This window comes from Pezoporus occidentalis, unplaced genomic scaffold, assembly GCF_034315485.1.
Source record: "Pezoporus occidentalis ecotype Australia unplaced genomic scaffold, CSIRO_AGI_Poc_V1 ctg139, whole genome shotgun sequence".
NCBI lineage: Eukaryota > Metazoa > Chordata > Aves > Psittaciformes > Psittacidae > Pezoporus > Pezoporus occidentalis.
The window spans coordinates 391,300-415,864 of record NW_026913198.1 but is presented as its reverse complement, the minus strand read 5'-3'; the positions used below and the strand labels follow the sequence as shown (position 1 = coordinate 415,864).

Here is a 24,565-nt window from a genome sequence, read left to right as displayed (position 1 = left end):
AGTACCTAACTATTTTGGGATCTCTGCACTGTCCCCAAGCCCAACTTTGGAAGCACCCAAAGAAGCTGTTCACTTTGTAACACATCTGTGAACCTCCCAGGTTCCTGGGGCTGGATGCAGTCTGGGGCACTGTAGCACAAATGTTGCTGTGATGCACAGCACCTCCTCAACAGTGCAGTATTTGATACAGCTAGCATGGCAGAGGCTATTTTGGCCAGAAGCAGAAATATGTGACTCTGAAATTAAAAGTCTTTGTAGCCTGGGATGAAGAACCTGGATGAAGCTTAAAACTGCCTGACTCACCCTTTATGTGTACCAGGACAAAAAAAAACAAAACAAACAAAAAAAAAAAAACAAAAACAAACACCCCAAAACCACAAACAAAAAAAAAAAAACCCATGGAGAAATAGAATAAATACTACTTGCATGTAAATCGCTTCAACATTTGTATAGAAAACCCCCACTGTAAAGTAAATTGAACTTTCTCTGTTTAAGCCACAGCAGGCGAACAACAACAGCACGGTTTGAAGGCTTGGACATTTGTTTCCTGCTCCAGACTCTTAGGATGTTCGGTGTCAGTGTAACTACCAGCCGCCCTCCACTCCAGCACCTAAGAAGGGGCTCGACACCAAGGGAGGCGCGGGTGACACAGCTGATACTGCCCCCGCAGGGCACCCCTTGGCCCGGGACGGGACGGGACAGGACAGGCCAGGACAGCACAGCGCGACGACGCAGACACGCTGAGCCAGACGGTCATGATGACCCAGTTGCCTCAGCTCCAGCCGGCCGGGGGCGGCCCTGGGGTGGCACGACTGCCGCTCGCCTCGCCCCAGAGCAAACAGCCTCCGCCGCCTCAGGCTTCCCCAGGTGGGGGGGGCGGAAGCCAGCCCGAGCCGCTGTGGCCTGGGCTCACAGGTTGGCGCTGAGCGCCCTCTCCGGGCGGGGCAGGCCCGGCGCGCAGCGGACCGGGAAGAGCAGAGCGCCCTCTCCGGCCGGGGCGAAAGGCGGCCCCGCAGCCGGAGGTGGGGTCCCGGCACTGCCCCGGCCCCTGCCCCGGCGCCGCCTCCTCCGCCCCAGGTCGGTCCTGTCGGCCCCTCCGCTCCCTCCCGGCCGGCTTCGGCTGGGGTTCGGCGGCTGCTATTGGCTTAGCGGCCCCATCCGGGCACTCGGCGCAGCGCTGCTCCTCAGCCCGATCGTCCCAATATGGCGGAGGTGAGCGGGGAGAGCAGGTTGGGGCGTCGGAGTTCGGCCGGCTCCCCGTGGGCCGCCGCCACCGGCAGACCCCCCGCGCCCGCCTCGACATCCCCGTAAGGCGCCTCCGGGACCGCCCGGCGCCGCGGAAAGGCGTGCCGGGCTGCAGGGCGGCGGGACAGACGGTGGAGCCGCCGGCGCCGGGGCAGCGGGAGCCTGCGCGACTAGGCCGCACGGCGGGCGCCGCGCAGCGCGGGTGCCGGGTTCGCAGCCCGGGGGCGGCCGACAGGCCTGGGCCGGGCGCGGAGAGGGGCGCGACCGGTGCGGAGGGCCCTGGGGGGAGCGGGTCGGGCCGGCGGCGGCTCCGTAGCTCGGGCGATGGAGAAGAGCCCCGCGGGAGGGAGGAGGAGCAAACCCCGGGCTGGGAGCGGGGAAGAAGCGGCGGCCGGTCCGGTGCTGCGTGCCCCTGTCATGTCTCTCCTGGCCACTGCTGGAGCGATCGGTAGCGCCGGTCGGGCCGGGCTCAGCTCCTGGGGGCTTTTACCCGTGGGGAAGGAGGAGAGGACAGCGGCAGGCGGCGAGCGAGCTAGCGAAGGAGGGAAGGCAGAGGGTGAACGGGATGGACGGGCCAGCAGGGCGGGACGAAGGGGCTGGGGATGGTGGGGGGCGGCAGTGGAAGGGCGGACAGCTCTGGGGATGGAGGCGGGGAGCATGAAATGAAGACTGCTGCCCGGCCGGTGGGAGCCCGTTCTCACTTTGCTCTCGCTTCTCTCCGCAGGCTTCCTTTGGGAGTTCGAGCCCAGGTTCGTCCTCGCCCACCTCCTGCTCCGGCACCCGGCCTGCAGCCCGCACGCTGCGCTCGCCTTCCTGATTCTTCCCAAATTTATCGTTTCGTACCTTTCCTAACGCTTCATCTCCACGCAATTAACCGCCTGCTAGATAAATTTGAGAGAAGGAGATGTGAACTGTGAAGTCCTTCCCTTAACTCTGGTTGCAGTTAGTAATTGGCTGCTCGGAACCCAAAATGAGGACAACGTTTTGTTGCACTTTTAAGTCAGCATCTCAGTAAAGCCAGGTAGCCTAGAGAGAGACTGCTTCTCTTGTTGCTGATAACTATATGCTTGTGTAAATTTTTGACTTCTTAGTAATAACAGGATGTTCTGAATCATAGTGATAAGTAATTTTTAAGCCTTTAACTGCTCTTAAGTTTCTTTGGAATACTTTACACAAGCACACATAGTTAACATCAGCAGGGCTACTCTCAAAATAGTATTTGGGGGCTGTATTTCTGCGTAGCTGCTTTTGGTTGTTTCTCTTATAACTATTACAAAATGTATTGAACTTGTTTTTTGGATACTTGGGACTTTATTCCTGTTGTAGACTTTAGATAAAAGAGCTTTCACTTCAGTTACTCAAACATAAAATGAGTTAGAATATGGGTTAGAAACAATACTCTGGAGCACACAGATATAAATTTGTTAAGGCATGAGTGTTTCTCTACAGTATGATATGAACTTTCACAGTATTAAGTGAACAGCGAAAGTTTGCTTTAATTACCTGCATATTAGGAATGAGCACTTAACCTAATCGATATAAAATTAGTTAGGTGCTTTAAGACTTGGAAGCATTAGTGTATAGAACTGTCTCTTTCAAGACTGGAAGTGGTGCAAAGAGGGATACTGCTTTATTTTTTTTGGAAAGGATTGAAAATTTGTAGCTGCTCCCTGCAGAACTTCCTCAGAAGTTCTTACATGGAAATAATTCTTAGTAAACTTTTTCTTAGCTGCTTGTAAGCTAAGGATTGCAACAGAGCAGTAGAATGTAAGAACCAAAAGGGAAACCAGACATGAAAGAGAAGTGCCCCAATCTGTTTCTTTCCTCTGTAAGGAAGTTAACACTAAAGAGCAAAACAACCCTGCAATTTAGTAATTTTTATCACCACTTTGGGGTGCAGAATATTTGCATCTTTAAAACTTGTTGAATCTAATGATAACCTTTATAACAGAAAGGTTATCATTAAAATACACTTAAAATACACTTAACATATAAATGCAAGATACACCTAATAACAGTACTTTTTCAATGATTTAAAGTATCCTCTTAAGTAATGAAAAGGACCACAGAGCTGTCACTATGCCTTGTTAATGTGAACTACTGGAAGCACTGCTTCATTTCCAGTATATTTTCCTCAGTATTTCTTGAAACTGCTACATTTATTCTTCCTTTCTAGGTCAAGTGCTAAGAATTAGTTTTAATAAAAGCTACATATGTAATGCAAATCTGAAGCAAATCTTTACCCTTTATTTACCTTGCTACTGTGGTGAGAAGGTAATTCATAACCTAATTTACCTGTTTAGCAGTGAAAAACTATACTAATTACCATAAACATCACATGAGTAGAATCAGACTCTGTAAATCATGGTCTTGCAGCATCTGAAACCTTGACGTGTGCTTTTTACCTTAATGATGATTTCAAGGGTATTTTGAGCAACCTTTTACTCTGTAAAATACTAATTTGGGATTTTACTTTGTGAAACTTTGTTTCAGTAGTTTAGGTACTTCTTCCAAGTATCCTATACTGCAAAAGAGAAAACTGCACCTATTGCTTACAAACACAGAAAGAGGTCAGCTGAAAACAGCTGAATTTGTCAAGTAGTTAGGACTTTGTTTGAGTTACTCCATTGAGAGCTCTGACCCTGTACGTAAGAGAATTCATGCTTTTTTTTTTTATGATGTAATTTCATATGTTGGTATAGAAACAAAAGGATTACTCAAATTAAGTTTTTTTGATAGTTGGCTCTTTATCGTCAGAGGATCATGACTTTGACCCATCTGCTGAAATGCTGGTACATGATTATGATGATGAGCGAACCCTTGAGGAAGAGGAAATGATGGAAGAAAGCAAAAATTTCAGCACTGAAATTGAAGATTTAGAAAAGGTAAGAGTGACTTGTAAATGTCCATACATGTCACAATTTTTCTAGTGAAAAGAACTCAGCCTGCTCCTCAGTTTGTATTGTATAAGTCAGTTTCCTGCAACATGCCTTTGCAGCTTGTTAAAAAAAAAATCAGGTCTTGTTAGGATGTAGTAGTGCATCTTCACAAAAAGGCTGACCTTAGCTTAGATACTAGTGTTATAAGTTCATACTAGTGTTATATTAACTTCATACTTTTCATTTAGTAATCCTTTCACTTTGGTAGAGGAATCACAGAAGCAGGTTTTAGAGTCCTGTCATCTAACATCACTTCTAAGTTCATTTAGTAGTCTTTTTGTTTTGGTAGGGGAATCATGGAAGGAAGTTTTAGAGTCCTGTCTTCCAATATCACTTCTAAGTTTTATAAGTTGTATGTAAGTTGACACTGCCCATTTTGCATACTGTTAAGTGACCAGCTAGCTGTATTTGATTCTGTTGGTCAAGTTTTGCTTTTCCAATATGCAGACAAACAGTCCTGCTTTAGGTGTGGTGGATCATATTCATTTGCTATGTAAATGGCAGTTCTGTGTCTTAGCTTCATCAGTTTGGCATTTGGTGGGTGTACGAAATGACAAACATGCTCCTTGGCTTTCCTTATTCCATTTTACCATTTTTGATGACATGTTTTTCCTGTGTAAACCTCTTGTTCATCTGTGGCAGTGCATTAAAAATTTCAAAGTATGCTGAACACCCACAAACTGATGCTGCTTGCATTACTGTTCAGTGGCCCGCTTACAGTACTCGGTACAACTGCAGATTTTGGTCAACAGAGCCCCAAGGAAGTAATTTTTAGCATCAGATAAGAGGCAGTGTTTTTATAGTCTATGTAAAAAACAATTTTCTAAGTATGGAGTTGACACTCTTTATACTCCTGTTTTTTGGGGGGGAGTTTTTTGTTGGTTGGTTTGTTGTTTTTTTTTTCTGTCGTGCTACCTTTACAATTGGATTTTTTTGCTGATTATGAGCTTGCAATTATAATAGCAAAGCAGGTTGGCAAGTCTGGTGGTTAAAATGGAGTTGTTACTCCACAAAATTATCTTGTGCTTCTATAATGAAGGAAGAAGAGAGAGCCACTCATCTTAAACGCTTTATTACTTTAGGTCCCGATCCTGGAAAGACTTGGACATGATTTTACGTTTACCCATTGTGAAAAGTCTTTACAGGACTAAGACCTTAGCTGACTAAAGAAAACAAGTAATTTAATCAGTGTATGAGTTCAACAAGAATTTTTTAAAGGTAATATAACTTTTAAAGGTATAAACATTGGAAAATATTTTTAATATTTTGATGGCTTGAGTCAGGTAACTTAAAAAATATTTGCTGTTTATTGTCTTATTAATTGTATTAGGGTGCAAGTATAATGATGCTTGCTAAAATCATTTGATCAGAAGCTCTTGGAAAAAACAAGTTACAAATCAAGACTTAGTCTTCTGTTACCTTCTCAGTGATCATGATAAAAGTATGTTCTGTGGGAGATGGAAAGGAGGGCTTTGAAGTTGCTAGATTGGTTTATTTTTACAGGGGTTTGCACACTTGCAGCTGTAACTGTAGGACTGAAAGCTTCAAGTTTTTCTGGCTTTCTCTCTTGTAGGGGGGTTGTTAGTGGTTCTAGGGTATCCACTGTCTTGAAATACAGGCAAATCATGCTTTACAGTGTAAATTCAGTAAGAGGAAGTTTTTTGTATTTATTCTTTAGTTTCATGCAGTAAACAGTTTTATTCAGTAGCTTGGTGGAATTTCCCTTTATGCCAAGAGGCATGGTTATGAATAATTTCAGTCCTGTGCCTGAAAATACTTTAAATCTCTAATCAAGATTCATGGTTTCAGTTACATTTGTTTGGGTTTTTTTGTTGGTTTTGTTGTTGTTGTTTTTTGGGTTTTTTTACTTCTTCAGAGTAATGTCTTAACATTTTAGGTCTGAACTGTTTACAAGTATTTGGCAATGGTTTGATATGTTTGTAAATCCTCTTGTATTAGGAAGGAAACATGCCGTTGGAAGATTTACTGGCATTCTATGGCTATGAACCCACAATTCCAGTTATGGCAGGTTCCAGTGCGGATAGCTCTCCAAGTGAACTTGCAGATGAACTTCCAGATATGACTCTAGATAAAGTAAGTTAGAACTGTTTTTCCCACGTATTATGGTTTAAAAGCTGAAATAGAAGTGACCTTAAAATATTTTGCACTGTCTCTTGATATTACAGATTATGTATCTTTGTTAATGTACAGTTTTACTCTGAATTAATTCTTTTTCAAGGATATTGAGGATTTTATTCTAATTCTTACTACCACACTTAAAAATGCATAGCAACTTAATTAGCACTGTTACTAAAATGAGAAATTAGAAAGTTAACGATTGTCCTAAAACACATCCAAAGAACTTTAAATGGGTTGGATTTTTTTGTTGTTTTTTTTTTTAAATAGAAGTGGGTTTTTTTTATAATGTTTGCAGTGTCCAAAAATAATAATTCTGGCTTGTAACACACTTGCCAAATATCAAAACATTTGTGGATAACTTGAAAATGCATTCCTGAGTGCTTTAGAATGTGGCTTTCAAATGCGTATTGTTTGGAAAGTTCTTAACTTGGGGGAGTGCGAGAAATTCTTTTATGTGCACTGACTGAATATATTGCATTGCTGATGTAGAGAACCGAAACTTTGGGTTTAGTGATTTTGCAAGCTAACTTTGAATTCTGAGATTTTAGTCTGATTTTCTGCTATAAAGCATATGCAGTTAGTAGTTTGGATTATAAAGAATGGAGGTAATAGGCATATGTCTCTTTTTTTTTTCCCCTCTCTCTGAGTATGATGTAACGGTGAACTCCGCAGAAAGTAGGGTATAATGATGGCTCTGCACATCTGATTCTCATTAGGATTCATGATTGTGTTGAGGCTACAGAAATGTAGTCGGCTTGTTGTCTAACGCAGTTCTTCCCTTCCTACCCTCTATACAAAGGGGCTCAAACACATCTGCTAGTGGAGGAAGTGTGCTTTTTCTTTCTTAATATCCTCTTCTTTTTTCTTTTTTTTTTTTTTTTAACATACAGAAACAACAGTTTTTGTACGTGTTTTGGGAAGATACTGTGACCTGTAACTGTCCTCACCGCAAAAGTCTACAAAAGTGCCTGGCTGTTTTGTTTTGTTTTTTCCCAGAGTTTAAGGGGAAGCAGCATTTTAAAGCTCTAGTGTGTCTGTGATGCAAAGAATGACAGAATTCCAAATATTTGAGGCAGTTTCCACTGGCATTTTTCATTGGAAGCGGTTGGAAAAACATCTTATGCGTGCAGAAGTTACTTCTTGTGCGTTCATTTTAATAGAAGACTAAGGGAAAATTAACACGTGTCCAACTCTGAAATGAATGGGTGTATTTAGTCTTAGATTTAGGAGGAGCAAACTATCATTTTAATTAAGGGAATGTGGTCTGCTAAATTTACTTACAGTAAAGCATTTTAATTGATGATACCCAGAATTTGCTGTATCTAAATGCTCACCAGTCTGTACTTAATGGTCAGTCTGAGGTTTTGTGTTTTTATTTTAATGATACAGGAGGAAATTGCTAAGGACCTCTTGTCAGGTGATGATGAAGAAACGCAGTCCTCTGCTGATGACTTGACACCATCAGTTACTTCACATGAAGCTACTGACTTCTTTCCTCGGCCATTAAGATGTAGGAGACCTAATTTTATAATAGTACTAAAAAAGTCTTAGCATTGTATACACCTTCTTAGCTTAAAATATCAGAATTGCAGAGTAGTGCTGACTTTACTGGGAACTGAGAAACAGTACTTTGCAGGATGTTATACATGACTGTTGTCTTTGGTATTACCTTAAAGACTTGTATTTGGTACTATGCTCAAAGCACAAGTAAAATTAATTTTTCTACAAATACAATAACTTAATGGTATTGAGGAATACCCTTAATGGTTTTCAATATGTTAGTGAATTACGTTAATGTGTAACCCATTCTATTAAGTCAGTGTTTCTCTTCTAAATTATTTGCTGCTGTTTTTAAGGCAGCGACTCCTCCATGCATCCTGTGTATGTGAACAGGGATGCAGTTTCTTTATGGTTATTTCCTTTCACGCATTAAACACTTTTCCACTAGGATTTCACAGGGTGATCCAAAGTAGTTTTCTATTTGATGGGGCCTATAAACCCATGACCACCAAAATTTCACTGCCCATGGAGCTATTACAGGAAAGATCTGAGAACCAATGGTTCACTTATCCAACCTGGACAAAGTAGTCCTCATTGCTGTTGCAGCTTCTTTGTTCACTGGTGTACTAGGGCAATGTGGAGGATTCTTACGGTTTTAATTTGACAAGTATCTTACGCTATTTCTGGGGTATTTCATTCCTCTAGAGAAGGGAGATAATAAAGGGGATGTTCTGCCTCAAGTCATCAACAGTTGTAGCCCCTTGTATGCTGCTGATTGTATGCTAAATACAAGACATTTTTATTGAAGAGAGATAGAAATATATTAAAAATTATCATGCCCTTTTTTTAATCAAGCAAAGGCCAAACTTGGCCACCATTTAAACACTGCTTGTGAACTGTTTAATATGAGACTGAAAGTGTGGCAGCTTTATAGAAAAAATGACTAGCCCATCATCGTACAGAGGATTAAAAAACAGTTGTTGTTTTCAGATGTCATGGCTTTCTATCAGAGTGTTGCTTTCTCTATTAAAACTTTTGGCTGGACATTTTAAAATCAAATTTCTGCCATTTCAGGGAGGGAGTTGTCCTTTCTGCTGTTGGCAATTTCATCTTTTTTTCTCTGTCTGTTCCTCAGACACTAAGATTACATTAAGTTTTAAGATAAACATGTCTACTATATAATATCGGCTATTTTATTAAATTTGCATTAACTGGAAGAAATAATTGCCTATGATTATCCAGGCATGTTGTTGTTTCACACATTCTTGTTAGCTTTTTGCTTCTAACTAAAGCTTCTAACAATAAAAAAGAGGTAAGACTGGTGATTATCATAATGACTACAGGAGTGCTTCAGTCCACACAGTCTTGGAATATTGTCTCTGACATTGATGACTCTGTTTAGTTGTGATGAAGCTAAAATTGCAACCTTATCTATAAGTATGTTGTTTCTGAAGTTAGGGAATACGAAATAGCTTTAATCATACCAGAATTGTAGATTTCATTGTGCTAGGATTATACAGCTATAAAAATAGAATTACTTCAGAACCTGGTACCAAAGTGTTTCAAATTCTAAAATACGAGTTCTTCTATGGATTTGAATTGCTTGGAGTGCTCTGCGGGTATTTCTTTGGGGGGTAGAGGGAGAAGGGTGGAGGCAGGGAGATTAAAGACGAATAAGCAGTCTTGCTGGATTTTGCTTATTCCATTTTGTATATCTCTCCTGTGTTTTCACTCCATGCTTAGGCAACCTTCTTTTAAACGAATGTTTTGAGTGCCCATTTAAACTCCTGATGAAAGGGTTTAGTAGGTTATAAAGACATGCCTTCAACTTTACTTTCTTTGTGATTAACCCGAGGCTAAGTCATAGCCATGGAAGTTGTTTTTCTCATACCTTTTCTGTAAGGTAGAAGCCTTTATTGAGAAAACAGATGAAGAAAAATGGTCTCATTTTCCTTTTGAATCTTAGAAATAAAGTAGATTGTCTAAGATGCAGTGATGATTAAAGTTTCAGTTCTGCAGTATACAAATACCAGTACTTTCTGACTTCATGCTAGTTTCATAGAAATGTAGGTTAATAGATTCATGGTAAGTGTCTCCCAGAATAAAAGCAGGTGTTCCTTTCAAAAGTCAGTGATACCTCGTAGTTCTGTGCTCAAATTGAAAATTCTTGCTAGCTAAAACCAAACTTCTTTGTGTCTGAAGCAAACACTACGTGTGATGGAGATAAAGAATCAGATGGTGAAGATGTAGAGGCAGACAATGGTAATTCATCTGAAGATTTGAGAAAGGTAATAATTATATCTTAAAAAAAAAGAAGTTAAAAAAGCCTTTACTGTGACGAAAAATGCATTGATTTGTAGTGCATATCTAAAATATTACCTTAATTCTGGAATTCTCTGTCAAATGCCAGGTTAATGGCATTTTAAATGATTCCATACACAAAATACTTAGTTAATACTTTTGTCTTTTCACTTTTGTTACATCTTCAGGAAATAATGGTTGGTTCACAGTACCAGGCTGAAATTCCACCTTATCTTGGCAAATACACTGATAATGGAAAGGGTAAGTTCTTCTCAATATTTTACTTCTTATTTTATGATTATACATAGTAGTTGATGAAAAAATGTTCTTTAAATTTATAAGATAAATTTGGTGGCTTAAAGACTCACAGATCTTAAAGAAACCCAAACCAAAAGAGCAAAACCCCGAACAATAGAAAACCACACACAAAAAGGCACTAAAAAAAACTGTAATAACAGTCACATAATTGTATCTCAGAAATTTGATTTCTTCTTCGAAACTCAGTTTTGAAAGGACATTCTCAAGAAAACATTGGAAGGTGGATTACAATGTTAGCACTGAAATAAGAGTGTAGCAAACAGGGTTAAGAAGGAAATATTTTCATTAGAGTATTGTAATTGGACTACGAGCATGTAACTTAGTTAACATTGAAGATCTTCAAAACAGTATTTTACTTTTTTTTGGGGGGGAGCACAACACTGTGGGTTACAAAATAGATACAGAAAACAATGCAATAAACTAAATTTCCGTAGCATGAGTAGAAGATGTAGGTACTTCTGTCTTCTAAAAAATTCGATGTTTTAAGTGTTATATTATTCCAGTGCAAATTCAGGTTAAAAACCGCAATTGTGCTAGAGTAGAAAAAAGAAGAGTTCTATTTTGTATCTTTAGAAAACTTTACTATGAGAAAGGTAGAGTGCATACAGCTGTGGAATAGAGAAAGCAACTAATGAAAGAAATTTGCTAATGGGTGGTACAGCTGGGAAATTACAGAACAATTTGGGGGATATATTAATAAATAAAGGGCATTCTGTTTGTTTTCTGTAAATTTTCTGCAAGTTACTTGTGTTTGCACTGTGACATTTCATGGGGATATTATTCTAGTGTAGTATATAAAGTCTTTTCACCATTACCAGCTGCTTTTTTGAAGAATGATGCTTTGCAGTAGAGAAGAAGAATGTTGGGTATGGATGGAGCCGGAAGTGTTGGCAAGTGAGCATCTCTTGTGTTGCTTAAGACCTAGGGAAGTCTCCTATTTTCTAAGATTCAAGCATGATGCTTATTGTTTGTGAGAAATGGAGGAGTAAGACTGGATTTATCTGGATAGTCCTTTTACTGTTTATACATCTTGACTTCTCCTCAGCCAAGAACTAGAGAAGTGCCAGTAACCAGAGGATGACCAGGAAGGGGTTAATCTGACAAATTTCTCTGGAATGAGCTGGTGCTAGAGAGAACCATCAAGAGTCTTGTCTGCTGGCATGGCCAAGAGCAATGACGTAGCTGCAAAATGAGAGAGACAGAGGAGCTTCTCTAGAGATTATCCTTCATGGACCCCAGCTAGAAGTGCTGGGCTGTCTTGGTTGATAAAGGAGGTTGAAGAGGAGCATAAGCAGTGTTCTGAAGAGGTTGGACCTGGCTGTAGGGGTGGAGGATTTTGTGAGAGCCTCTTCTGTACTCTGAAGAGCTTATGATTGCAAACTGGGGCTTACATTTCTGCTGTATATTCCCAGCTAGCGGAATTGTGCTAGAAGGCAGTGCTGCTCATCTATAAACCTTACACTTGTAGCATGTCTGTTGAAAGTTTCCATGTTCTTAAGCCGTAAGAGAATTTTCAGAGATGTAATTTTATTCCTCACCTTACCTTAATACTATTTCTTGCAGTTTTATGAAAATTAAGAATCTTCATCTTTTCTACTATAACAACCATTATACTTGTGTGTGTGTGAAACATTGTGTGCAATGTTAACCACATCTATTGATCAGAGTAAAGGATTTATAGTTTAATCTAGAATTGAAACATATGCAAAGGCCAACAAAGGTTCAGGCCAACTCTAGCGTGTTTCCAGTATATTGTCTTTCAAATAAGCTGTTTTAAGAGGTGCATACTTGGTTTCAATATAATGTGAAGGAGGACTGTACATCCTGGTTGCTTGTCAAGTATGCAACATACAAGTTCTTAACAGCATTCAGTTGTTAGTGAATGGAAGAACAGATTACCACATTCAGACCTAGATTTCCATTCTCTTAAGTAATTTTTGGCAAATTCTAGTTGAAATTGACCAGTTAGCCTCTTTGTTTTTTTTTTCCTTTTTTTTTTTTTTTGACAAATAACACTTGAAATACTAAAATGATATCCTGTACTCTTTTACTGTAAACTATAGAACTATAATTTTTGAAAACAGCTGAATACAACTGTGAATGGTTTGGCTAGTTTGTTTATATGAAGATGATGAATATATACACATAATTAGACTCGAATCATCTAGCTGTCAGCAGGCTGCTCTTCTGTAGACTCCTTGCCTCAATAGTTCCATCCCTTATCCTTATGGAGCCTGAATCTCTTTGCCATGTCACACTGTTTCTTAACTGAGGCTTTTAGGGAAAAAGTGAGCTGCAATTTAAAAGTAGCATGATGATGCTTGATTTGGTTACTTTTGTGTTCCTGTTCTGTATCTTTGTGAAATAGCTTTTAATGTTACAGCCTTAAAAATGTCACATCTGGTGTTAATGGGTTTCTGTTTTAACAGCCTATGAAAATGAAGACCATTTACTTTGGAAACCTGGTGTGATCTCAGAAAGTAAAGTTAAAGAATACCTTTTTGAAGCTTCCTTAAGAACAGGAAATGAAAAAATGATTGGCAGAATTCCCGAAGGACTACATACACGGGATAATGAGCAAGTATGTTTTATATCTTGTTCCATTTGTGACACATTGCTTTGCAATTAACATGTGTTCTCTTTCTCTGCCTTGTATTACACATGCAACAATACTCAGTTTCTTTTTTTTTTTTTTTAAATTAGCTGTTATTGGGGTCAGGATCTTATTTGTCATTTTAAGCATGGAGTATTTGAATGTTGCCAGTGATGTGATCTGTGATGTTTCTGATTGCCATGCTGCTGACAAATCCAGCTCTTCTAATAATTGCATATAGTGTTTTACTTTTTCTTTTTTAATTAAAACTTGTCTCATTTTTTTGATGGTTTTGGTTGTTATTTTGAAATTTTCATCATGTATAAAGATAAATCTTTTTTACATTAGATATGCTCACTGAAAAGATAGTTTTGCTGGTCTAGATTTAATATTTGCAAACTTTGACTTTTTCTAAAGACTTTTTCCATTTTATAGGCACTGCATGAACTTCTTAAAAGTAGCCATAATGTTAAAGAAGCAATTGAGAGATACTGCTCAAAAGGAAAGACATCTCAGGGTAAGAGAGAAGACCTGTGTTGTCAGAAATGTGTGTTGGGAAAAAATGGAAAAAAATAGAAAAAAAGAAAGTTGTGTAGCAAAACCTTAAGTAAGAATCAGATTGATGAGCATATCCCTTTCCATGATGTCTTTAGCACTGATTAGGTATAACCTGACTGTTGGCCAGTTGGAAGTTCCTGCTAGAGAAGTTTGTGACTTGCATAGAAGTTGAGAGTCAGCTTTCCACCTTCCCTTCTTTCCTTCATTGCTCTTGTAACAATGGCAGAGACTGAGGAGAGGGGTTGGGGGAGAAGTGAATTTGCTCTTGGGCAGTTCTTACCCACATTACAGTATCTTTCCGAGATCATGATCAACTGTAATACAACAATATTTATACCAAAATCAGGAAAATATAGCTAGCTGTATAAAGAGGTCTCACTCTCTTCCTCACTATTAACATTATACTATGCCAAACCTGAATTTGTTCCACTGTGTAAGTCCGCAGGTCTTTGGTAGAGCAGAGAAAGCTTTGCTTGAGTCTACAGTGAAAATAAGTTTCTGTCTTGTTTGTCCCTAACTGTATTATTCCCTTAAATGAAAATCAGAGTTTATCATTTAACAAAGACAGTTCTTTGTCCCGTATTTTAACATATGTGTTGCATAAAGCAGAAACGGGAGTATGAGCTTTGGTATAAGTTGATATTCTTGCAGATATTGCCTACTAAGAACTGGATCTAGAGGGAACTTTGGTGTTTAAAAGGGCTGTGAAAATATCTAAGGTAAAGCTGAAGTGGATAATAAGGACTACTAGAGCAGTGCTTCAGAAAGTTCATGTACAACAGGAGATTGTGTAGACCTTATCAATAAGGAAGTATCAGTTGCAGGGTTGTATCTAAACTCACACACCTGTAGGATTTGGATTCCTGTTTGGGGATGAAAAATTACCTCTGCCGATTTGTGGTTCAGAGCCTAAAATTCTATCCCAAGGACTAGTACCTTACCCACCCCAATCAGATGGGACTCATTATACCCTCATTAAAAATGGTAAAGGATGGTAATACTTTCTCTGCCTGTCTTTTAGAGTAAATGGGGGCAATTCACTGCTTCCATGCACTGAAGTTCACTTCTATTCACAAGAATTAAAATATATCACTCCCAAGAAGATTTCTTAACAATGGGACTTTACAGTGGTAAAGATCTTTTCTTCTCTTCTAAGCTTGAGACCTTTGTAGTAAGGAATGCAAAGTTAATGGGTTGAGGAAGAAAGAAATGGCCTTGCAGTGAAATGATTATCACCTTCATCTGGGAGCAGCAGGGTCTTGGTTTCAGTGTCTGCTGCCAGAAATGTTTTGAAACACAGTGGTATTTTTTCCTTCTATTGGCTTTAAATGTCAGCTTATCGGAAAATTTCTGGATCACCATTATGAATGTAAAATGCCTGAAATATCCCTTCTTAATTAGATCCAAAGCCATAATCAAGATAGGGAAGCAACAATACCTGAGACAAACCAAACCTGTTCAAAACGAACTTTAAAAGTCTTGCTCTTTTTTAGTGGGTTTTTAAATTTATTTATTTATTTCTAAAATTTAGTTTGGAAACTGCATGTTTTATCATTAAAAAAAAAGGGGGGGGGGGGGGGGGGAAGGGGATTTGCAGGTCCTTTTTAAGAAGCCTGAAGGGGTTATTGTCATGGTTTAAGCCCAGGTGGTAGCTCAGACCCACACAGCAAACTCCCTCTTCCCCCCACCCCCCAACTCCCAGTCCGGGTAGAGAGGAGAATCAAAAGAATGTTAACTCCCATGGGTTGAGATATAAACAGTCCATGACTAGAGTATGATATATACAGTAAAGTATAAACTACTGCTAACAATAGCAATGATAAGGGAAGTAACAAGGGGAGAGAATATGGAATTAAAAAGGGAAGGGACAAAAACCCAATAAACACAAGTAATGTACAGTACAATTGCTCACCACCCACCAACTGATACCCAGCCCAACGCAAGCAGCAATCTAGCCCTTCCGGGTAACCGGACATGATGTGCTGTGGTATGGAACACCCCTTTGGCTAGTTTGGGTCAGGTGTCCTGTGTCTGCTTCCTCCCGGCTTCCTGTCCCCTGCCTTACTGGCAGAGCATGGGAAATGAAAGAGTCCTTTTTCAGAGTGCTTCTGAGCAGCAACTAAAACATTGGTGTGTTACCAGCATTGTTTTCAGACTAAAGCCAAAACACAGCACTGTGCCAGCTACTAGAAAGAAAATTAACTCTATCCCACCTGAAACAAGTGGTGTATCTGCAGGCACAGAGATAGGATAATCACTATTTGCATTGTCATTCATAGCCTGAAGGCAGACTGCTTTTGTAGTCTACAGCAGTAGAAAGTTCACTTAATCTTACTGGTATAGCAGTGGGTTCCCCTCTATCCTGAGGGTCTGTGCCTCCCGATCAATATGATACTCAGCACGTAATAGAGTGTGGTTCAGTGCTGGGGATGATCCCTTAGTCAAGCGCACTCCTGGTCCGCAAAAGCCATAATGATCTAAAGTAATACAGTCTCCCCCAATTAAGGGGACATGCTGAAGATACTCAGTCTTGCTTTCACCAGACTTCCACACGTATTTTTTGTGCAGATTGGCCAGTTGAAGGGGGTCCCACAGAGTGGTCTTTATTGTATTTCTCCACTTGCCTCCTTGAGGCCCAGCATATACTTGTTTCAGTAAAGGGCTACACTGAATTCTGATCTCTCTGTCACTATCTTCTGGCGAAATGATTAGCTAATGAGTTTCACAAGATCTGGGAATTTTACAAGATCTGAATAATCTGGGTGGCCCAGATTATCCTGAGTTCTAGTTTATCCTCTGCCTTCATGTTTCTTTCTGTTTCCTCCCCAAGTTGTTAAAGCAGTTGGTCTATTCACAGAGGTAACAACATTTCTTGACACTTTCTTTTTTCAGCCTCATCTTGTAACGGTCTCATTTCTTCACCGCATTCCTTATGCTGATACGCAGCTACTAAATATGCTTTCAATATCTTGTGTATTATTATCATCTTCTCTTTCTCATCTTTCAGTTTCTCTCTTTCCCTCTTGTTATTTTACCTTACTTAAATTGTCCTGCTTTTCACACATCCATGTCATCTGAAAATTTCAGTGGAGGGTTATCTCTATGCCTCTGTAAGTAGTCAGTGCCATCCTGACAACTACACCAGTTTTTGTCATAGGTAAATTATTAAATGTCATTGTTACAGGATTAACTAAATTTAAATTATTAAATTATCAAGTTACAATTAAGCAATAATTGAATAATAATTAAATGATGATTTAACAATAATTTAACAATAGTCAGTAATTGGGCAGTGGTCAAACTCTACTTACTACACTTCTAATAATTAAGCTATAGGTTAATATAAATATATATCTCTAGTATATAATATACTTTCAGGCTTTAGGTAAAATACAGTTTACCTTATTACAGCTGTCAGGTGCTGGGTAAGTGGCGTTTCAGCCCTGAAGGGTCATCTTGAGAGATGTCCATTCCCTGCTGTAGTGGAGGTCATGTCTTTGCAGCCTGCTGCTGTACAGGAGAGTTCAGTGGGCTTTCAGAGGCTACAGGTACTTACAGTGTAAAGCAGACTACTCATAGTCAACCCCTCCTTTATTTTTTTGTGTAGCTGTAGCAGTTTTAGTTTTGTCTAGTCCCAGCTCAGGCTCTTGGTAAGACATGGCCTAGACTCTTTAGCTCCTGAGAAGATGCAGCCTAGCACAGCTCTTACAGGTTTTCACAGCAGGCCTGATCTCAGGCCTTCATGTTGGTGGTGCCTGAATCGGAGCAGGGGCATCCATTGCAACAGGTTGTTTCTTCACTTTTTTTTTCCAGCAACCACTGTTCTTTGTATCTTATGTGAGAAGGAATATTCAGACAATTTATCTCACTTATACCTTGGTGATGTTATCAAACTTCGTGTTTCGATGACAGACTTATTAAATAATAAATCTTTTGAATGTCCTTTGCCCTTAACGATAAAAGATCTTAGAAATCAAACTCGTCTATGAGTGTTTATAACAAAAGTTAGAGTTCAGGTAGGATATCTGTACCATAGAGAAAAGAACATGGATCTAAATAACTGAACTATTGAGTTTTTTTAACATGCATTTGGGTACTCTTCCATTAGCGACAAACGTTTTATTCTTTGTAAAAGCTTGGTGAGTTTATCATGCTACTTTTGAAATTGTCTAGAAGAGATGACAGCATGGACAGAAGAAGAATGCAGAAGCTTTGAAGACGCACTTAGGATTTATGGAAAAGATTTTCATCTTATACAGAAAAACAAGGTTAGTATTTTAGTTAAACGGAAGAATTGGTACGTGATATAATGCTGAAAATCTGTAAAAACAACACGTTTGTCAGAAGCCATGAAGAAGACTGAAATTAGAACCAGTATATTAAAACCAGCTTGGAACTTTTGTGCTGATTTTTTCTTAGATGCCATTGGAAAAACTAGGCATTCCAAGATGAGTAAATGTATCAGCTTTGAAACTGACATGTTGATGTTGCATCCATTTTTTCATTTGTGTTATAAGTTACTTTAAATGTGTGCTCACCTAAAAGTACAGTATTTCAATACTATAGCTGTGGGAGGGGAAGTTGCATCTTAACTTACTTTTGTCATGAGGAAGGCGTAGTTTACAGAAACAAGCTTTAGCTATTTGTGTTCTCAGGAAGCGTAGTCTTCCATTGGTACTCTTTTCTTGCCAGTGAAGGAGTTCTAATCTTGCTCTGGACTGCTTCTGATTGACTCCTCTGTGCCTGCAGAATAGGGATAATTTTTTTGTGGTTAAAAAGCAAGAGCTGTTTCCAGATCTTCTGTCTGTCTCCTTTATGCTTTGATACCACTTTGAAGGTTTTTTTTCTTCAGAAGTCTGGTGTTTTTGTTGTATTTCAGGTGAACTTTCTAGGGTGGTGGTTGCTATTCAACAACAGTCAGCTGCTCCTGCTCAATACCTGGTTCAACCCATCCTAGATAATGTTTGGGTTGTTCAGATTTTAAGTGGACCTTGCCAATAGACAGCAATTCATCAGATATGCAAAGAAACAATTTAAAAATGCTTTTTCCAGCATGCAGGAAAGTACATGTGTTGATGTATCTGCCAGGAGGAAGCAGAATTTGTCCTAGAAATCTGCAGTGGTTTTCTTTTCAAGTAGGTGAAATACCAGAATGTTTAGGGAAAGTTGTGGACCCAGCTGCAAAGCAGTGTTCACTGGGAGTTCATGTACTAGGCATAAGGATATCTGTTCATTTCCTACCCTGCCTCTCATATGGTTGTGCCCTCACTAGCAAGGTTTACTACTTACACCCAAGGCATTTTGGGTTTCCCTCTGATGTTTCTCTAAGTTTGATGAAGCTCAAGTATAGTTTACGGCCAGACTTATCTGGATAGAGCTGTATATTACAGTTGTAAAACTTAAACTGGAGCTGTGGGCTGATCATGATGTGAAATGTTTCTGCATCTAAAAATGGATATAGTTTGTAAGAATGCAGGTAGAAGGAATTATGTTTTCTCCAAGAAACTGACTTCACATAGCTATCTGCGTTTTGGGGAGACAGAGAGTTAACATAGATCAAAATGAGTTTTTTGAGTCCTTTGTACATACTCAACCAGATTACAGTTTTATTTTGTTGTTTGAATATTTATTTTTAAAACCCTCCACTTTTCCTAAAAGGCATAAGTACCCAAATCTTTTCCGCTTCACTTCTCTTAGGTCATTGATCTGCTCAGCTTTTTGCATCTTAAAAGTTTAAAAAATTGTTATATATATTTATTTATATATATATATATATGCTTCAGATGTAGATACAGTTTCAGTCTAGTTTTTAAAAAGTTAGTAATGTGTACAGTAGAACACATGTAATACTATGCAATGCTATTAATCTGTTTGAAGTCTCCTGATTTAATTAGTTTGTTCCAGATACTAGAACAATAAAACTAATGATATTGCAGGAATGGGAATGGGGGAGATGTCAAAACGTCAGTCTTCATGTTAATCTTGTCAATTCTTCCTGCCTTCTTTTAGGTAAGAACCAGAACAGTTGCTGAGTGTGTGGCTTTCTATTACATGTGGAAGAAGTCAGAACGTTATGACTACTTTGCTCAGCAAACAAGATTTGGAAAGAAGAAATATAACCATCATCCAGGAGTTACGTAAGTAAAACATTCTTGGAATGTGTTTTCTGTTACAAATCATGAATGCGGAATATTTTTTTCCCTTCTGCTATTGCAGTGTAATGCTGCAGCAGCTACGGCAGCTGAAATTAAACCCATCATAATTTTTAGGCTTTGTTGTCTTATTAAGACAACATATGTTATCCATAACATTATGGATGCAAATTTATTTTAGGGACTACATGGATCGTTTGGTAGATGAAGCAGAAGCCCTTGGTGGAGCTGTGCATTCTTCAGCCTTAACATCTAATAGTCGAACAGAAACCATTCCCGATCAACAACTGAGCATTCTGAACTCTATCACTGCCAATGAGTTGACAGGTAAATCAAGAAAAAAAGAAAACTTTTTGTTGTAACTGTGCAAACAGCTATTTCATCTGCATTTGTGTTCATCTTCTCTTCAGCATTGACGAACAGTGTAGCTACAGTCTGCCATACTTCAGATGTGAACTGCCTGGATGATGCCTTTCCTCCTATGGACAGCTTACCCCGAGCACCAGTTAATCATGTGCCTGTTGGAACAGAAGAATTGCTCAGCTTGCCTAGCAATGGTGAAAGTGATTGTTTTAATTTATTTGAGACTGGCTTTTATCATTCAGAGCTAAACCCAGTGAACGTGTGCAGTGAGGAGACAGAAAGGCCTGCAAAGAGATTGAAAATGGGGATTCCTGTTCCAGAATCTTTCATGAATGATGTCTCTGTAAATAACCTCGGTGTAGACTTGGAGAACCACACACATCATATTACCAGTGCCAAAATGGCTGTTTCAGTGGCTGACTTCAGCAGTCTATCTGCAAATGAAACAAATGGTTTTATCAGTACCCATGCTCTTCACCAACATGCTGCCCTTCACTCGGAATGACTGTGGAAAACTAAACAAACAGTGGGTACTTTATGCAGTGGTAAACTTGATGGGAGCTATCAGGTTTGCTTAGTCTTTCACTGGAAGTTTGAACTTTGACATCAGTGATGTCTTTGTATGTATAGAACTATATCTTGATTTATCAAGAGTAATTTCTTTTTTCAGTCCATAAATGTGGAAATGTCATAGGATGTTAGGCGGAGTTTGGGACTCAGAGAACTCTGTGGTGCAGCTTTAAGCTCTGCTTCCATTTTTTTTTTAAAGCCTGTAGACGGAGGCCACCATTTCAAAACCAGCACAGAAGTTCTGACTGGATTGGAGTGGCTTTTTAGTCTAAGTTACTTTTGCTGTGATGGATGCAGTGGAATAACAATGTTTACAGGTACCAATCCTGATCCCTGCTCAATGTAGCATTTTTTTTTTTTCTTACAAAGGCAGGGGTGGGTTTCTTTAATTTAAACTGCAGAAACATACACGGATGTTTTTTAAATGGAACCTTCTCTCATGTGATACTAAACTAGAGCACTTCAGTTTACAAAACAGCAAGTTCATCTTGGTGAAAGCTAGCACAAGGGACTTAACATGGGTAAAGTGTGAAGACCTACACTTCAATCCTGTTGCAAAAAACTACAGGCCATGGCTACCTTACACAGAAGTAATAATGCTGCCATAACTGTCTGTGTACTTTAAAATTGGCTGAAACAGATGCTATTTAGGCTATATTGTGTTTCAGTGGGTTTTGTCCACAACCTTGGAGAATAATGTGATCATGTACCTAAGACAGCTGTTGGTGTATAAAGCTATAGTCCTCACAGCTTGGGATTTACCACTAAACAAACAGTCTGCATTTGGAAGACATCTTAAATTGTTTGGAGCACTGCAGTTCAAAGTGTTAGTTTTGAGGGACTGTCTAGTTTAGATGGGAATAGTAGAACCTTGAAGTATGTATTTTAAAGTTTTTCTTTAGTATGGATTGCATTTATTTGTTTAGAAAAGTCATTGGCTTAAAAATGGCACTTCGCTTCATTGCTCAGATAGGAAAAGTTAAGTAAAAACATCTCTCAGCAGCTACTTAACTTCCATAAATTTTTTATTTTGAACATTGAGTGCAATTTAGCCATCCAGGAAGTTTGTCTGGCTAACGCTTGTTCTAATTCCTGCAGGGAAGTCAAACCAAACATAGGACTGGATTGCAACATGTTGTAGCACAGAACTTACAGGGTTTTCCAATTAGAATCTGAACCTCACTTAAATAGAATAACCCCCTTTTCCTCCATACTTTTTCTTTGCACTGTTTGTATTACAGATTTAATTGCCACTGATTTGTTTTCATTATTCAAGTGATTAAGTTTGTGTTGTTGATATTTGTAGTGGTTGCTTCAAGGTTATGCTGAGTAATTAGAAACTAGTGACTTAAATATTTGAAAGGGAAGAGGGTATTTATTATGCATACTGTGAACTGCATTGACATCCTGAGTTTGGGATGCAGCATGTGGAGTTCTCTTTACAGCATTGTAATGAAGATTGCTTTGAAGTGTTCATGCAATAGCACATTTACCATATTAAAAACAAATTAGTTTAGCACAGTGGACAAAAGTAGAGAAGATTCTGTAATCAGTTCTTAACTTACACATCTGAAATAGGTAACTTTAGTAAGTACACAGTAAATAACGGGTAGCCTTGGCCCTGTGTTGTACTCTTGACATTTTTAGCCAAGTTGTCAGCTTCTTGCTGCATTTTGTGCTGAACTTTGTACCTGGTTTCTTTTCTTTACGAATCAGCACATTTTATGTAATTTTGTAAAATACTGGCCATGATCTTCCATTGTTATACATTCAAGTTTATGGGTTTACAGTGAGTGGCTGGTCTGTACAGAAATCATTATACAAAGATGACTGAATGCTTATACCAGTTGCACTTAAATGAACATGCCCATTCTCATTAGCTGATGCAGTAATATATTCAGTTTATCTATGCATTGCTGGGCTCTTAATGTAGACAGAGGCTTGTCTAAGGTTTGGGTTGTCAGCAAGTTGAATGGACACTTTAGTTATTTAATAAAGACTTTTGACCAAAATTCAGAAAATGATATGAGAGAAAAATGAATTCCGGCTAGTCTAGTAGATTTTTAAATGCTGATCATATTTAGCCTGTTGGCTAGCTAGCTGGTGTCGTTTACTTTTAATTCCTTGTTAAAATGAGGCAATAATTTGCAAGATTTTGTAAATATGTAAATTCTTCATATCTTTTTAGATATCTATTTCAATATTTTCTGACTACTTCCATGTATAGTAACATTTTTGTGCATGCTTGATGTGACATTCATAAATTTGTACCACTATGACTTTATCCATGTAAAATAACTATTTATTGAAATTTTCTTTTAAAAGCTGGACTTACTTATTTTTCTCTCAGTTTAAACATTTAAATGGAGAACTTGTTACTGTTTATTAAAAGAATTGTGTTTTGAAAGTCAGCATGAATATAACTGAATTGCAACCATATGAAGAAATTACATTGCCTTGGTCCCTAGATGGTGAAGCACAATTCTTATAACAAACTGTGATGAATTCTTTGTCCTTTGACACTCTTGTTCTTCCTACAGACAAACCAAAAAATGCATAAGGGGCAATTGCAGTGTTGGTAGATGTATCCTTTTTATGTACAGGGAACCTGAAGAGAGTAGCTGATTCATTTAGAAGTGTAACTGGTGCTGTGATTATAGCAATACTTTTGCTTTGATAAGTCATACGTCTCCTCATAATAGGTTTTTAAATGTTTAGTTTTCCTCTTGTCATGGTCAAGCCGCTGAATTTACTTGAAGGATGTACAATACTGTTAGAAGAATACTAAATTGTGTACGATTAGGTCAATGAAGTGTGCAATTGTTTCCTGTTTTTAATTTTTTAAAACTGAGGGTCAAAAACATAGGAAAACTTCAGATCAAGTAGAACATAGCGATACTACTTAATTTAACCAAAGTCTATAGTGAGTGTTTCAACTTTGAATGTAAACTAATGGATGAACTGACCAACAGGGACACTATTTGCCCAGCATTACAAGCACATTGTCTACAGACAGGGAAACTAAATACAGTAATTTATAAAGTAATGACAAGGTTACTATTTTTTTTATTTCTATTTTTCATTGAAAGAAGGAGGAAGATACTAGCAGTTGTAAAATACAGTAGGAATGGTTAAAGCCCTCCTGATAAAACAGAGATTCTAGTTATTCGCAGTTCAAAGTACATACCCTGTGCGTAACAACAAGTCTAGTGACAATCGGAACATGTTTTAGTATCAGATGTTCAAGAGGAAGTCGCTATTGTTGCATTGGTTTTAATATTTGTACATAAACACTGATTTTTTTGAGCCTTATTTTGTATTTGTTGTACTTTAATACCTGGTGTACAGTTCCAGAAATAAATGTCTGGAAACCTTTCTTTGCTTGTGAAACTTTTCATGCATCTGCACTGTATTTGCTACCTGATTTTCAGAGATAGTTAGCAGTAACTCTGAATGCACTTTAAGAACTCTAGGTACCACTAAAGTGCACGCTGCCACGCTATCCAGTGTACATAGAGTGAAAAATGCAATGCAGGTAAAACGGTAAGTAATGATTTCCCTCAGATGTGAAAATGTCGTGGCTTAAGTATAGAAAAATCATAGATGGGACTTGAACATCTTAGAGTAACACATCCCAGCCCTGTAACCCAGCATTCAGAGTGCATGGTGAGCCAATGGGGGACCTGCATTCTTGTTCTCTAGGGTAAGAAAACTTGCCCAAATCCTTAAGTCCGCATCAGGCTGGATTACAGGTGAGGATATAACAATTCCACATGGTTTAGGCGCTTATGCCAAAGTTAAACTATTTCAAATGCTTTTTGTCCTGATTTTCCTTTTTCTCAAGAAAATGAACACTAACCTTGGACCCTGAAAAGCACCGTATTACT

General features: G+C 38.8%; 1 protein-coding gene across 5 annotated transcripts; it reads left to right on the top strand.

Annotated features, from left to right (window-relative positions):
* The first annotated feature begins 992 nt into the window (after nucleotides 1–992).
* MIER3 (MIER family member 3) lies at nucleotides 993–24,054 on the top strand. Of its 5 annotated transcripts, none has more exons than XM_062609517.1 (13): nucleotides 993–1,212; nucleotides 1,970–1,994; nucleotides 3,985–4,130; nucleotides 6,144–6,278; nucleotides 7,713–7,833; nucleotides 10,026–10,111; nucleotides 10,313–10,385; nucleotides 12,872–13,023; nucleotides 13,471–13,552; nucleotides 17,770–17,861; nucleotides 19,603–19,730; nucleotides 19,927–20,072; nucleotides 20,156–24,054. In XM_062609517.1, the coding sequence occupies exons 1-13, from the start codon at nucleotides 1,204–1,206 to the stop codon at nucleotides 20,611–20,613; spliced, it is 1,653 nt and encodes a 550-aa protein (XP_062465501.1). In that variant the 5' UTR covers nucleotides 993–1,203; the 3' UTR covers nucleotides 20,614–24,054. The 5 variants fall into 5 exon arrangements, with proteins under 5 accessions (XP_062465501.1, XP_062465502.1, XP_062465499.1 ...); XM_062609518.1 differs by having other exon boundaries at nucleotides 994–1,212; nucleotides 4,003–4,130; nucleotides 17,767–17,861; XM_062609515.1 differs by having other exon boundaries at nucleotides 995–1,212; nucleotides 17,767–17,861.
* The last annotated feature ends 511 nt before the right edge of the window (nucleotides 24,055–24,565 follow it).

Coding starts and splice junctions, on each gene's coding strand:
- MIER3 (XM_062609515.1), top strand. Junction 6,279..7,712: donor CAGATATGACTCTAGATAAA/GTAAGTTAGAAC, acceptor TTAATGATACAG/GAGGAAATTGCTAAGGACCT. Junction 10,386..12,871: donor ATACACTGATAATGGAAAGG/GTAAGTTCTTCT, acceptor CTGTTTTAACAG/CCTATGAAAATGAAGACCAT.